The sequence below is a fragment of the Schistocerca piceifrons genome, chromosome 4 (assembly GCF_021461385.2).
Source record: "Schistocerca piceifrons isolate TAMUIC-IGC-003096 chromosome 4, iqSchPice1.1, whole genome shotgun sequence".
Lineage (NCBI taxonomy): Eukaryota > Metazoa > Arthropoda > Insecta > Orthoptera > Acrididae > Schistocerca > Schistocerca piceifrons.
The window spans coordinates 546,856,730-546,872,119 of NC_060141.1; the positions used below are offsets into that span (position 1 = coordinate 546,856,730).

Sequence of the window (15,390 nt, forward strand, 5' to 3'; positions counted from 1 at the left end):
ACCCAACGGTGTCTGGCGGAGTGCACTTTACGTGCCACTGTCATTACCTCCCTTTCCTGATCCAGTCGCGTATGGTTCGCGGGAAGAACGACTGCCGGAAAGCCTCCGTGCGCTCTCGAATCTTTCTAATTTTACATTCGTGATCTCCTCGGGAGGTATAAGTAGGGGGAAGCAATATATTCGATACCTCATCCAGAAACGCACCCTCTCGAAACCTGGACAGCAAGCTACACCGCGATGCAGAGCGCCTCTCTTGCAGAGTCTGCCACTTCAGTTTGCTAAATATCTCCGTAACGCTATCACGCTTACCAAATAACCCTGTGACGAAACGCGCCACTCTTCTTTGGATCTTCTCTATCTCCTCTGTCAACCCGACCTGGTACGGATCCCACACTGATGAGCAATACTCAAGTATAGGTCGAACGAGTGTTTTGTAAGCCACCTCCTTTGTTGATGGACTACATTTGCTCAACCTGGCACCCGCCTTACCAACAATTAATTTTATATGATCATTTCACTTCAAAACGTTCCGTACGTATACTCCCAGATATTTTACAGAAGTAGCTGCTACCAGTGTTTGTCCCGCTGTCATATAATCATACAATAAAGGATCCTTCTTTCTATGTATTCGCAATACATTACATTTGTCTATGTTAAGGGTCATTTGCCACTCCCTGCACCAAGTGCCTATCCGCTGTCGATCTTTCTGCATTTCGCTGCAATTTTCTAATGCTGCAACTTCTCTGTGTAGTACAGCATCATCCGCGAAAAGCCGCATAGAACTTCCGACACTATTTACTAGGTCATTTATATATATTGTGAAAAACAATGGTCCCATAACACTCCCCTGTGGGACGCCAGAGGTTACTTTAACGAAATGGTTCAAATTTCTCTGAACACTATGGGACTTAACAGCTATGGTCATCAGTCCCCTAGAACTTTAGAACTACTTAAACCTAACTAACCTAAGGACATCACACAACACCCAGTCATCACGAGGCACAGAAAATCCCTGACCCCGCCGGGAATCGAACCCGGGAACCCGGGCGCGGGATTACTTTAACATCTGTAGACGTCTCTCCATCGAGAAAACCATGCTGTGTTCTGTTTGCTAAAACCTCTTCAATATAGCCACACAGCTGGTCTGATATTCTGTAGGCTCTTACTTTGTTTATCAGGCGACAGTGCGGAACTGTATCGAACGCCTTCCGGTTCGAATGGCTCTGAGCACTATGGGACTTAACATCTTAGGTCATCAGTCCCCTAGAACTTAGAACTAATTAAACCTAACTAACCTAAAGACATCACACACATCCATGCCCGAGGCAGGATTCGAACCTGCGACCGTAGCAGTCCCGCCGTTCCGGACTGCAGCGCCTAGAACCGTAACACCACCGCGGCCGGCACGCCTTCCGGAAGTCAAGGAAAATGGCATCTACCTGGAAGCCTGTATCTGATATTTTCTGGGTCTCATGAACAAATAAAGCTAGTTGGGTCTCACACGATCGCTTTTCCGGAATCCATGTTGATTCCTACAGAGCAGATTCTGGGTTTCTAGAAATGACATGATACGCGAGCAAAAAACATGTTCTAAAATTCTACAACAGATCGATGTCAGAAATATAGGCCTATAGTTTTGCGCATCTGCTCGACGACCCTTCTTGAAAACTGGAACTACATGTGCTCTTTTCCAATCATTTGGAACCTTCCGTTCCTCTAGAGACTTGCGTTACATGGCTGTTAGAAGGGGGGCAAGTTCTTTCGCGTACTCAATGTATGTGAGTGAACAGAATGGCTGTCGGAAAGAGAGACTCTGCGCTGCTAGTTAAATTGTTTTTCGTGAATTGTAGCATTTACAGTATTGCATTGAGACAGGATCGCCGACTAAAAGGCCTAAGGAGAGGCCCGAAGTCATTTAATGGTTTAAATAAGATGATAATGAAATTCGGAAACAAGTGGACTTTGTGTGACACATGGAACGTGTCCTATCCCAATGACGAGGTTGCTGTTGCTGTAACTAGCGATGCACAACGTGTCCCGTGTAGTGCTAGTATTCGTGCAGCGTCACGAGTATTGCCCATCCCATGGTCAACAGTACGAAAAGTTTTACGGTCTATTTTACACTGGTACACGTACAAAATACAGGCGGTGCAGCAACTGAAACTTCATGATCTGCAGCCACGTTTTGAATTTGCTCTTTGTTTTCTGGCACGGATCGAAGTTGATGGCAAGTGGCCGGGCAGTATCCCACGGAAGGACAGGGAGCATTTCATACTGAAGGGTGCAGGAAACACACCGAAATGACGAATTTGGGGTACTGTTAAACCGCGTGTTGTGCACAAAGAGTCACTGCACTCGCCTTATGTGACTGCGTGGTGTGGATTCATAAGCACCTTTATTATAGATTCGTTCTTCTTAGAAGAGAATACACCCAGAGGCCCTGCCAGGTGCATTAGAACCTCCACAAGTTATCGATGCCTCCATGTACAGCGTTTGATTCCTGGTTTGGAAAAACGTAACTACGTGGAAACCACTGTTTTAATGCAAGACGGGACAACACCTCATGTCGTTCGCCTAGCGGATGATCTGCTTAATGCAACCTTCCACGAACGAATAGAGAAACACGTTGCTCAGATTTCCACTGGAACTGCTACGAGCGAGCATTGACCATGTCATTTTGCGGATGCAGCACCTCGTCGACGCCTACTGTGCTGCTATTGAACAAATTGAGTAACCTGCGGTTTGTAATAAAATCAACATGCCTTTTTTCGTTTGTTTGATCTTTTCCACCCATGTCCCATTCCTAATCCACTACATAAGAGAATATTTATATACGTCTTTCTCGCATTCATAGCGCCAGTTTTCACCTGGTAGTCAAAATTGGAACTATTTTTTTCCAGCGTAAATAGGAACTGCATTTACGCACTAGAATATCTACCACATACTGCTGCCATACGACAATGACATCCCCTCTGTGAGTAGCAACCACATAGTAAATAAACTGTGGCTTGGGTTACTTCAATGTGCATCAGTTGTTCAGTCTTACTATTCTTTTGTGTTGACCAATGCACGCACAGAGAAACATTTCAAAGCTCGCTTCAAAGCTCTGTATCCTAAGAAACAAAGCTGCATTACTATTTTTGATTCGAGGAAGGAGAAAATCAAATTTTTGTTCGTATCTTGACGAATAGTCCCTGAATGCGTCCGTCAATTTGACCGAAGTGTAACCTACGATGATAAACAAAAGGCGGCAGTAGTTGAAATTCAACGTATTGATGCCTTATGCAGTATACCACAGCCGACAAACCTGTTGTCTTATTGCAGCTGTGTAGAGCCCTCCATAACACCAGAACCTACCCAAACGGCTGCACCACCAGTGACGCCTCCGTCAACGGCTGCACCAACAGAGACGCCTCCATCAACAGCTGCACCAACACAGACGCCTCCGTCAACGGCTGCACCAACAGAGACGCCTCCGTCAACGGCTGCACCACCAGTGACGCCTCCGTCAACGGCTGCATCACCAGTGACATCTCCATCTACTCAGTCTCCACCATCACCAGGCGGCGAGTGCACTACGCCCGCAGAATCCACTGCCAACCCAGAAGACTGCCACAGCTTTTACAAGTGCAACGGCGAAACTTGGGTGCGCATTGAGTGCATTTATGGATACCACTACGACCCACAAGAAGAGACGTGCATTTACGGGCCATGCCCAGGGCGCAGAGGACTAGAACTGCTGAAATATTTCTAAGGTCTTGTCACCTACGAAGTGTAGAGGTACCCCTGCTTGAGTGAGGCTCCTTTAATGCTGGGAGTGAAATTAAAAATACACGACGGAGGGCTCAAAAGCTTATTTCATCAAAATATTACGGAAATTAGACATAATGTACATGGATTTATAATCTACCTTTACATTATTTTTGCTTCAGAGCATACTTTACCTGGAGAAGAAAAATTAAGGATTTCAATACAAGGAATTTGCTACAGATGGGAGGAGCAGGCATTATACCAAATATAATGTTTCATTCAAAAGAGATGACGTACGAAAACACTGGAAAGAACAAATATTTCAAGGTAGTGCAGACCTCTATTGATTTCCCAGGGTTTTCGTATTAACCTTCGAACGGGAGCGCCGGTTTTTTTTTTGCATGAATAGGCCCTTGGGGTATTCAGTAGCCCACCTTCTATGATAAGTTATAATTTCTTTAGGAATCAGTTAAATATTTATATTTTCCAGTAATATTTTATATATTTGTTTCAAAAGCTTTAATCTGCATCTAAATGAAGGAATTAATGATACAGACACGTAACAAAGGAAACAAATACATTATTTAACTTATAAATGACGAAAGATATCTTACAAATAATATAGAAGAATGTATACACATTTTAATTTTAGCTATTTTATGTTAACTCTTTACAGTTATATTGTACTAACAATAAATCAATTACACAAAAATAATAAACAATGTGTGAGTCAATCTCCTGTTGATGACAGGTAACACACGTAGGCTCTGTAATAAGACGAGCTTGACAAGTAAACTTATTGCACTTCACACAAACTTTCTTCGTAGAGTTGTCTTTTTTCCTTCCACACACGTGGCAACTTCCTTTCTTCCTCTTCTCTGACGTTCCTGGTATGTCTATGACTTCTTCCGAAGCGAATTTTCTTCTTAGAAACTCAGAAACATCGGTGGGCTGTGATATGATTTCCGATCTATTTTTCAAGCGTTCATTCATCAATGCAGACACTAAATTCTTCAAAAAAAGTGGTTTGTAAAGTGAATATTAAATTTGGCAATTTATTCCACCTATATTTAGCATAGTAAAAGATAATGCCATAGGCCGTCTCTTCGTACTTCTGGAAACAGAAATATCACGTAACCATTCCGTCCACAGTATCTACTCCTTTAGCGAGATTGTAATCAATAATAATGGTTGGCTTTCCTGTTTCGGGGTCGATATCATCCGTATCATGCGCTGTAGACAGGAGTGTCACTAAGAGATTTCTTTTTGTTGAGTATGAGACAAAAGATTTATACCTTGAAACCCAAATGTCGAAAGTCCGACAGGTTCGTCTTTCAGAGGCAAAAATTCGGATGGGAGCTCATTTTTTTCCTTGCAGAGAGTGCCTAGAATTGTCATTTTTTCCCCTAACATGTCTTCTGCTAATTGGCATCTCGTGTACCAGTTGTCAGTGGTGACATTTCTGTGTGACAAGCCTTTTTACAACTTCTGCTGGGCTGTTTCATACTTGAAATTGTATATCTGGCTGCTTTACCACATATACTTCAATATTACTGTTGTAAGAAGTTTTTGCATGACACACGAAAAATTTTTTATCCCTTTTTTGACGGGTTTTGGATGGTATGTACTGGATCCAGGAATAGCGGCCTCTAGATGTAATCAACATTTCATCAATCGTCACATATTCAGTTGGATTATAGAATCGTTTCAAGTGGATTGTAAACGAATGTAAAAACTTTCCGACACCAGCTAACTCGTCAGGTTTTCTCCTTTCATTTCGAGTGAAAACGTCATCAAACCTCATGCAACACATTACAAACAAAAATCTTTATAACTCATTATGGCTGTCAGGATTCCATACCTGTACCGTGTAACTCCCAAATATCTTTTACATTTACATGTTGACCTGTCTTTATACCTATTAAAATTAAAATGACGATTAGTGCCGCAGTGTCACATCTATCAGCAACTTTACTATATGTTGTACGTTTGCAGTTTGTGACACTGCGGTTGTCAATGTATTTATTAATGTGGGATATTATCACAAGATTTATATAAGTTTTAAAATTTTATTAAAAATATTATTTCACTAGCTTGTAAGACCGGGTGAAACTTTTGTAATATTTTTTGCTTGGATTTCTTGTTTAAGAGTCTGGTTTCTTCCTCCATTTTGATAGTTTTTCTCTCCCTAAGAAAAACCCAATTTCTGAACTTCTTTCCCCCTCGCTCCCATTTTCGTCTTCCTGTTCGTAATTAGTTCCATGGTCTTGGTCGCTAAAATGCACTTCATCGTCATTCAGAACACTTTCACTTTCAGATAACTCAAAAAAATTTATTCCAGGTCTCTCGGTCTCGTCGAGTTCTTGAAGGTGTCCAGGTAGGTCCTCAAGCTTTATAAAACCTTTGGACCTAGAAACAAATAGACAAACAACACTAATTGCTGGCTAACAACTCTTACATAGCGAAAAATAAACAAAAAAATGCTTATGTATTTTTAGATCCTTGTAATAAATACTATCGTGAAAAGGAACTTTTACAATTCAATCCTTTGCTTAGGTAAAGTGAAAATGGCACACACGTTCAAAATTGTCCAAAGAAGCAAGTATAACACTAGCGAGTGCACGGGCTACAGAGTGCCTCACAACGCAACACTGAGAGCTCAGAGACGAGGAGGGATGGAGAGGGAAGTAGGGGGCCAGAGAGGGCCAGCTAAGCAAATACCTAGAACTGCCACGTCGCGGGGCTCTGCCTGACGCTGCAGCATTACGAAATTCCGGAATGGAGTACCCAATTGCCGGCCGGAGTAGCCGAGCGGTTCTAGGCGCTACAGTCTGGAACCGCACGACCGCTACGGTCGCAGGTTCGAATCCTGCCTCGGGCATGGATGTGTGTGATGTCCTTAGGTTAGTTAGGTTTAATTAGTTCTAAGTTCTAGTGGACTGATGACCTCAGCCGTTAAGTCCCATAGTGCTCAGAGCCATTTAAACCAACCATTTTTGAGTACCTAATGCCCCAGCGCACCCGGTCGAACATTAAGAAAGGCATCGAGTTAATTTTGCATTTGGATTTAAATATAAATTTTCTAATTGCTTTTCCAGACAAAATGGATCTACTTAAACCGTAGAAGCTAGTATACACAATGAACTTTCCAACTAAAATTCAAGAAACAACAGCACAGCCGTATAATATGTATATAGACAATTCTGTAGTTGACGAGCACAGTATGAGTACTAAAACAGAGATTTAGTGGCATGAGTCCATTTGCGATGCATATATTTAAAGCCAATTTCGAAGGGCAAATGTGGCAAGAAAACTACGGTACAGAAACGTAAACAAAAAATGGAATAGATTTCCATAAATATATATCAATTTCTTTCGAACCCCTTTCCCATTTAAAAATTTCAGAGAGATGTGCAGTACTAATAAGCAACCATGATATGAATAACCGAATTAGCGTATCATTGAAATGAGAGTAAGAACGATAGCCCAATTACAGAAAACCGCTACAAAAAATACGGCAAAGTACTGAAGGATGTCGTCAGGCAGGCTAAAATAACGCATTACACTCATTATTTTCAACCTGTTTGAGTTCGTTGCTCTCCTGACCGACTATGTTATCTCCGTAGTTCCGCTATTGCATATATTCTTGAAATTGAAAAAACTAAAAAGAAACGTTACCAGTAAAATACCACCCACATCAGTGCGACACTTGAGCTTGCTTCTTGTTATACAACTTGTCAGACCTTGGTACCAAACGAGACACAGCTATCCTCAGCTCGTCCTCCACACAAATCCGTGATCTGTACTTGGTTTTAATGATAGACAGAGTAGAAAACTCACTCTCGCCAAGAGGGTCACCTCACCTTATTCTTTGTTGCTCAAGTTGGCAATGTCACTGATGGAAACTTCACTTATAGTGAAGAATGTGATTAAAGTTCTAACAGTTCTTCTTCTCCTGCAGTATTAAACCCGGAAGGGATAATCATTACTGAAGGGATTTTGAACCCATTGAAACCTATCATATTTTTCTGGAAGGTATTTTTCAAAATGAAAATGATCTTCAGATAGCTGTTCTTCAGTTCCGGAAAATGTATCTGCACTAAAGGTTTTCGCACAGTCATTTATAGAATGCTGCAAACGTGGAAAGTAGCCGATTTCTCACTCGTCATTCATTTTCTCTTCCAAAGAAGAAGTTTCTTTTTGAAGGCCGAAACATTGTCAAAAAGCTGAATGAAACTAGTTTTATTTCCTTGCAGAGACTTATTCAATGAGTTTAAATTCTCAGATATATCACGTAAGTATGCGATCTTTAATAGAAAGTCAGTGTCCAAAAAGCACTTAGCACTGATATGATTTTCTTCTTCCAGGTAAGAACAGACTTCTCGCTAAATTTCAAAACTGCGCGATAACATGTTTCCCCTGGAAAATCAACAATTGCTGCTATGAAATAAGAGAGATCTATGTTCAGCCTTCAAATAGTAACACATTTGTCTAAAACTCTAACTTTCTCAGTTTTAATAAGCTCACCACATTTATGAGATTTGCACCCTGTGATTCAGATCAACACTAAAATGTTGCGAAGTAAGTGCTTCTCTATGGATAATGCATAGGGTTAACATAATATCAGGGTCTTTGCCACGGATAAGTAGTTGTAGGCCACTGTAATGCCCCGACATTAATGCTCACCGGCAGTACACACACCAAAACAGTGAGCCCAGTTAATTTGATTTTATATCATAAGATGTCCACAATTTCGAAAAAATTTTTGCCTGTCGTAACTGCATGTATTTCGTTACAAAATAGATTTACCATCTCGTTACTTTTTTTCGTCAACAAATCGCACATAACAAATCGAATGGATATCTCTTTTGCTATTAATGGCCTCATCAAGTGCAGGCCAAAATTCCTCCCTCCAATTTTTTTCTGTAATTTTTTCATGAAGTTTCTCTCCTAAATCTTGAATTCGACAACTACATTTAGTGTCAGGCAAATGACTGGTCAAGAGCTGTTTTGCCATGGACCTTCCAAGAATGATGGACACTACGTCAATATTACTTGGTAGAATTAGTTCTTCTACGAAGCTGGTCGTAGGCTGTGTTCTGAAAATGAACAGCATAGAGACAGAAGTGATGACACTTTCTGCAGTACCTGACCATCATTTTGCAGGACAATGCTCAAGCACGTACAGTGCAAGCTGTTACTGATTTGTTTGCTCATGGGGCTGTTAAGTGCTATACCACCTACCGCACTCCCCTGACTTAAGCCCTGGTTCAACTTGATTTCCAAACTGAAGGAAACACTTCACGGCATTCGCTTCAGGACTGCTACAAATTCGTCGGGTTATAGACCGCGCCGCTCGAACTGTCAACACAACTGGCACTACTAAGAGTATCCTACGACTTCCACATCGCTGGCAACGGGTTATACACAATGCTCGTGACTACTTTGAAGGTCAGTAAAACTTTGAAACACGAGCTGTAAACAAAAAGTTGCCACTAATAAAGTACCAACCCTCGTACAATCGTATGAGCCTTCTTCCGTTTTGCTGCTCTGTAAGCTTACGCTAGAAGTTCTTTATTTGAGATGTTCGCCTGCTTGAAAATGGTTTTTTTTTTTTTTTTGTTCTTTCATTTGACTTACATTTCTGGAAAAATATTCTCTTGGTCTGAGCAGTTCATTATTACGAACACATTTTAAATGACGTTTTAATTTCTTAGGTAGCATACATTCAACAGAAAGTACTTTCAAACACACCGTCGACTCCCTACATTGTCCACAAGAGTGCACTTGAAACCTAAATTTAAGTAGTTATCGTCGTCTTACCTATTCTTGAGGTTCTTATCTTCATTACCACTTGTCTCAGCAAGTTTTCGCTCTTCACAGACATTTGACAATTGTAAATGTGACTATCTATATGCCTCCGTATGATGCCTAATTTCTCGTATCTTATCTTCGTGGTCCTTACCAGCAATGTGTGTCGGCGGCAGTAGAATCTTCCGGCAATCTGTTTCAAATGCCAGTTCTCTAAAGTTTATCAATATTGTTCGTCTCCCTTGAAGGACTCCATTTGAGCTCATGAAGCATTTCCGTAACACTTACGTGTTGCTCGAATCTACCGATAACAAATCTAGCAGCCCGACTCTCAATTGCTTCGGTGTCTTCCCTTAATTCAACCTGATACAAATCCCAAACTCTGGAGTAATTCTCAAGAATAGGTTGCACCAGCGTCATATATGCGGTCTCCTTTACAGATGAACAACACTTTCCCAAAATTCTCCCAACAAACCGTAGTCGACCACTCGCTTTCCCTCCCACAATCCACACAAGCTCGTTCCACTTCACATAACTTTGCAAGGTAACGCCCAGATATATAAATGACGTGACTGTGTCAAGCAGGAAACTGCTAATGCTGCATCCGAACTTTAAGGGTTTGTTTTTCCTATACATCCGCATTAACTTAGTCAGTTTTCTACATTTAGAGCTAGCTGCCATTCATGACGCCAACTACAAATTTTATCTAAGTCGTCTTGCGCCCTACTACAATCACTCAACTGCGACACCATACCTCACACCACAGCATCATCAGAAAAACCGCGGCCGCGCGGAGTGGCCGCGCGGCTTGAGGCGCCATGTCACGGATTGCGCGTCCCCTCCCGCCGGAGGTTCGAGTCCTCCCTCGGGCATGGGTGTGTGTGTGTGTGTGTGTGTGTGTGTGTTGTTCTTAGCGTAAGTTAGTTAAGTTGTGTGTAAGTCTAGGGACCGATGACCTCAGCAGTTTAGTCCCTTGGGAATTCAGTTCAACGTTCTCAAACAACCGGGGATTGCTGCCCACCCTTTCGAGCAACTCATTTAGCTATATAAACAACAGTGGTCCTAACACACTTCCCTTAGGCATTCCTGACGATGCCCTTGTCTCTGATGAGCACTCGCCGTCTCAGGACAACATACTCGATTCTATAACTTAATTTCTTAGGTATCTGTGAACCTATTCCATATTCCCGTACCTTCGCCAACAGCCTAAAATGGGGTACCTTTTCAGATGCTTCCCGGAAACCTAGAACTATGGAATCAGCCTGTTACCCTTCATCCATAGGTCACAATGTATCATGTGAGAAAAGGGAAAGCTGAGATTCGCAGCCGGCCGGAGTGACCGAGCGGTTCTAGGCGCTTCAGTCTGGAACCGCGCGTCCGCTACGGTCGCAGGTTCGAATCCTGCCTCGGGCATGTATGTGTATGATGTCCTTAGGTTAGTTAGGCTTAAGTAGTTCTAAGTTCTAGTGGACTGATGACCTCAGAAGTTAAGTCCCATAGTGCTCAGAACCATTTGAACTATTTTTGGGTTTCTCATGAGGGATGCTCTCTACAGAGTGTAGCAAATAAAAGTGGCCCAGAGAACAGAGTTCTAGGATACAAAGAAACACAGCAGAGGAAAAGAAAGTACTAACCTGACTGTATCAGATGTTGAAAGTGCCACCATTCGTCCCTTGGCACTTTTGGCCCATGGTCAGGAAGCTGCTGAAGGAAGATCGAAGAGGGACTTCTGGGATCCCCGCAATCTTATCCGACATGTTCTCCTGCAGTTCTTGAAGACTACGAGGCTTGTTACGAAACATCTAAGACCTAAGGGCTTTCCACACAAATTAATCGCTCACTGACAGATCATGTGACCTGGGTGGCCAGCTAGGGCCGCGACCAGACTGACCTCTGCTAAGAACTCGGTCAGATGTGAAGATTGTGTAAATGTGTTTCAAGGTTCGGTCAGCTGTATGGTCAGTTGCTCCATCCTGTTGGAGGTCAATGTAAATCTTTTCCTTCTCCGTTAATGCTACCATAAATGGTTTCAAAATGTTGGCAACGTAACGCACCGAAGACAGCGTCGGATGCAAGAAGATGGGACCAATAATACGGTGTGCAGACACTGGACACCAAACCCCAACCTTCTGATCACGAAATGACGTTTCGTGGAAGTTATGCGGATTCTGCACTGCCCAGAACATGTGATTCTCTGAGTTGACATAACCACTCAGGCGAAAGCAGGCTGAATCGAACATAAAGAACAGATCCATGTCCAAGTCATTCATTGTCATCTCGGTGAACAGCCACTCACAAAACTGGAGGCGCTGAGGAGCATCTGCTGGTTTTAATGAATGAACAACAGACAGTGAGATGCATGTGCGGGTCCAGGTGGAGTATTCGTCCGCATGATCGACGTGATACGACGGTCTCTTGCGACAGGCGTCAAGTTGATCTGGTAGGACTCTGAAGCATTTTCTGATGAACTGCAGACACATTTTCTGGTGTGCGGACACGTTTTCAACTGTTTTTTGACTTGTTCAAAACAGATCCTGTCTGACGCCATTTTCGGACTAAGAGGTCCATGGCAGTCTGTGCTGACACTTTGACACCGTTCTCGGCAAACAACTAACGACACCGTTTCCACGACTTTGTCGTAACGTAACTTCCCACAACGGGCACCCGCTGCTCCATTGTGAGTACCACCGTCCACTGCTCCACTCACGCCGACACCGCCCACACTACTCTCTCAACTGGTGTGGATCACGTGGCAGGCGTACGCGTGGTGTGGGCGTCACTGGGTGTGTTTAAATGCATACATTCACGTCCAATCGTATCCACTCGTGCGGGCCACTTTCCTTTGCCCCACCCTGTAAACCATGCTTATCCGTGGACATAATCTTCTCGGTCTCAAGAAAATCTATTATTTTCTATTATTTTTCGAACTGAGAATACGTTCAAGGAGTCTGTAGCAAGCCGAAGTTAGGGATATTGGTCTGTAATTTTGCAGCTCCGTTCTCTTACCCCTCTTATATACAGGAGGCACCTGCGCATTTTACCAGTCCCTTGGAAAGCCTTCATCAACTTTGTAACAAAGTCACAATAAAATAAAAACTGGTTGGAAATACAACAATGACAGCTGGTGCTATCACAAAAGTAACACGCGATTGTTCAGCTTCGAGGCTATGACCGTTTACATTTAAAGTGGAATTCCTTCGAGGCCACACACACTGACACCAGAAATGAAATTTTCCACGACGCCCCAGGCGGTCATTCACAGCGCACCACGACGCCGTTGCGCACGCGTTGAATACCACTGCATTACACGAAGCCAATAGAAAGCTCTCAGAACAAAACTGAATATATATGGTTAATTGTGAAAGAGCAATCAAGGCAGAATTTGGATTCCAAGCGTGTTACGCGTCTCTTGTGTGAGAGTGATACTGTTAGTGATCTGTAGCAATGGCTCTAAAATTTTCTGATAACGCGGACCCCTCCTTATTCGGAAAGCGATCTGCGGACCCCCTTGCAGTGCTGTCTGAAATTTCATATGGCATTAAGAATGTAGGCTACTAAATAGAGTTGCCACCGACAAGAAAAAAAATCAAGAAAAACTATCCATTAAGTAATTTATTCTAAAGATATTTGATTGTTGCCTGTTGTTGTCTTCAGTCCGAAGGTTGCTTTGATGCAGCTCTCCATGCTAGTCTATCCTGTGTGAGCCTCTTCATCTACGAATAACTACTGCAACCTACATCCTTCTGAATCTGCTTACTGTATTTATCTCTTGGTCTCCTTCTATGATTTTTACCCCCCACACTTCCCACCAATACTAAATTGGTGACCCTTGGTGTCTCAGAGTGTGTCCCATCAACCGATTCCTTCTTTTGATCACATTCTCCCACAAATTTCTTGTCTCCCCGGATCTATTTAGTACCTCCTCATTAGCTACGAGATCGACCCATCTGATCTCCCACATTATTCTGTACCACCACATTTCGAAAGCTTCTATTTTCTTTTTGTCTAAACTTTTTTTCTTCCATGTTTCACTTCCACTCATGGCTACACTCAGACACATTCAGAAAAGATTTCCTAACACTTAAATCTATATTCAGTAGTAACAAATTTCTCTTCTTCAGAAATGTTTTTCTTGCCATTGCTAGTCTACAATTATTTTGCCACCAAAGTAGCAAACCTCGCCTACTACTTTAAGTGTCTCGTTTCCTAATCTAATTCCCTTAGCATCACCTAATTTAATTCGACTATAGTCCATTATCCTTGTTTTCCTTTTGCTGATGTTCATCTTATGTTCTTCTTTCACATGGCACCTAGTCGGCAGCAAACATTCCTCTCTACAGCTACCCACCTATCAATTCACTACCCATTCCGTTCAACTACTCTTCTAAGTCCTTTGCTGTCTCTGACAGAATTACAATGTCATCGGCAAACTTCAGAGTTTTCGTTTCTTCTCCCTCGCTTTAATTCCTACTCCAAATTTTCTTTAACATCGGGGCGAGGCTAAAAACCTATCTCACTCTTTTCTCAACCACTGCTTCGCTCTCATGCCCCTCGACTCTTGCAACTGCCATCTGGGTCCTGTACAAGTCGTAAATATCTCCTCGCTCCCTGTACATCACCCCTGCTGCCTTCAGAATTTCAAAGAGCGTATTCCAATCAACACTATCAGAAACTTTCTCTAAGTCTATAAATTCTATAACCATATGTTTGTCTTTCCTTAACCTACCTTTTAAGATAAGCCGTTGGGTCAGTACTGCCTCACGTGTTCCTACATATCTCCGGAATCAAAATTGATCTACCCCGAGATGAGCTTCTACCAGTTTTCCACTTCTCCTGCAAAGAAAAAATTCAGTTAAAAATAAAGTAATTTACATAATACGGTAACAGTACAGTAATACAGAAAATACTTTTATACTGTATAGTAACTAAAAATCTTTTTTTTAAGGAAATCCACTTGTAAAACAGTGATCGCAAATGTGGGGTCAATAATGTGAGAAGTGAAATTCTTTGTGTTTTTTCATAATTCCGATGAAATCTGGAATAGGTTTTGTCATTTGTCACCATCAATTTAGGTCTGATTCCACGTTAAGACGATTTCGCATTAAGGTATTAATACCGCAAAGACCAGAAAAGGTCTGCTCATATACGTAAGTGGTAGGAAAAGGCATCAACTGTTGCAATGCGGTTTTAAACAACTCTTCATAGTCACAGCGCACACGCAGCCGAAAACTAAAAAGTTCATTTTCTTTGGAAACGTTTTACCAAGAAAGGGGAAAAGCGTGATTAATGCCATTCGTTGAGGTTGGAGGTGTGTGTGGTGACGTCATACTTAAACCCTAATCGAGTTAAATTGACAAATAAAATGCTTGTAATAAAATATATTAATGAATCTAGTGTCGAAACCAGCAGGGGTTAAAACTGCAAAGAGGAGATAAAAACTTGAAGGTGGAAGGCAATTAAATAGCGAATTTGTTATTTAATCACATGATCTTGGTACTGAACAAATAAGAAGCATCGAGTGTAGTTTCTCTTTGTTACTTAATAATACAGCAAGACCGAAGTTTCATTGTTTCTTTTATTTTTAACAAATCACTCACGCAAATTTAAAAAAGTAGAAAATTTTTGCTTCATCAATAATAATACCGCAGTGCAATATTATTGTATCAGAGTTGTTCTTACGTTTGCTGGAAAGGAAGCTGTTAAAAAACAATGTTGTGTGTGTATGTCATTTTGATATTTTAAATCTTTTCAGAAATTGATTGAATCAAAGCAGTGCTCTTATTTGTCTGTTGCGATCTATTTTCCAGGACAATTTTACACTAACCGCAC

General features: G+C 41.9%; 1 protein-coding gene across 1 annotated transcript in view; it reads left to right on the forward strand.

Moving 5' to 3' along the window:
* The window catches only part of LOC124795995 (salivary glue protein Sgs-3-like), a 153,435-nt gene extending 149,681 nt beyond the window's left edge, over positions 1–3,754 (forward strand). Inside the window, exon 3 of the mRNA XM_047260077.1 lies at positions 3,325–3,754. Coding sequence (XP_047116033.1) covers positions 3,325–3,754 — 430 coding nt within the window. The remainder of the gene's footprint in view (positions 1–3,324) is intronic.
* Positions 3,755–15,390: the final 11,636 nt, after the last annotated feature.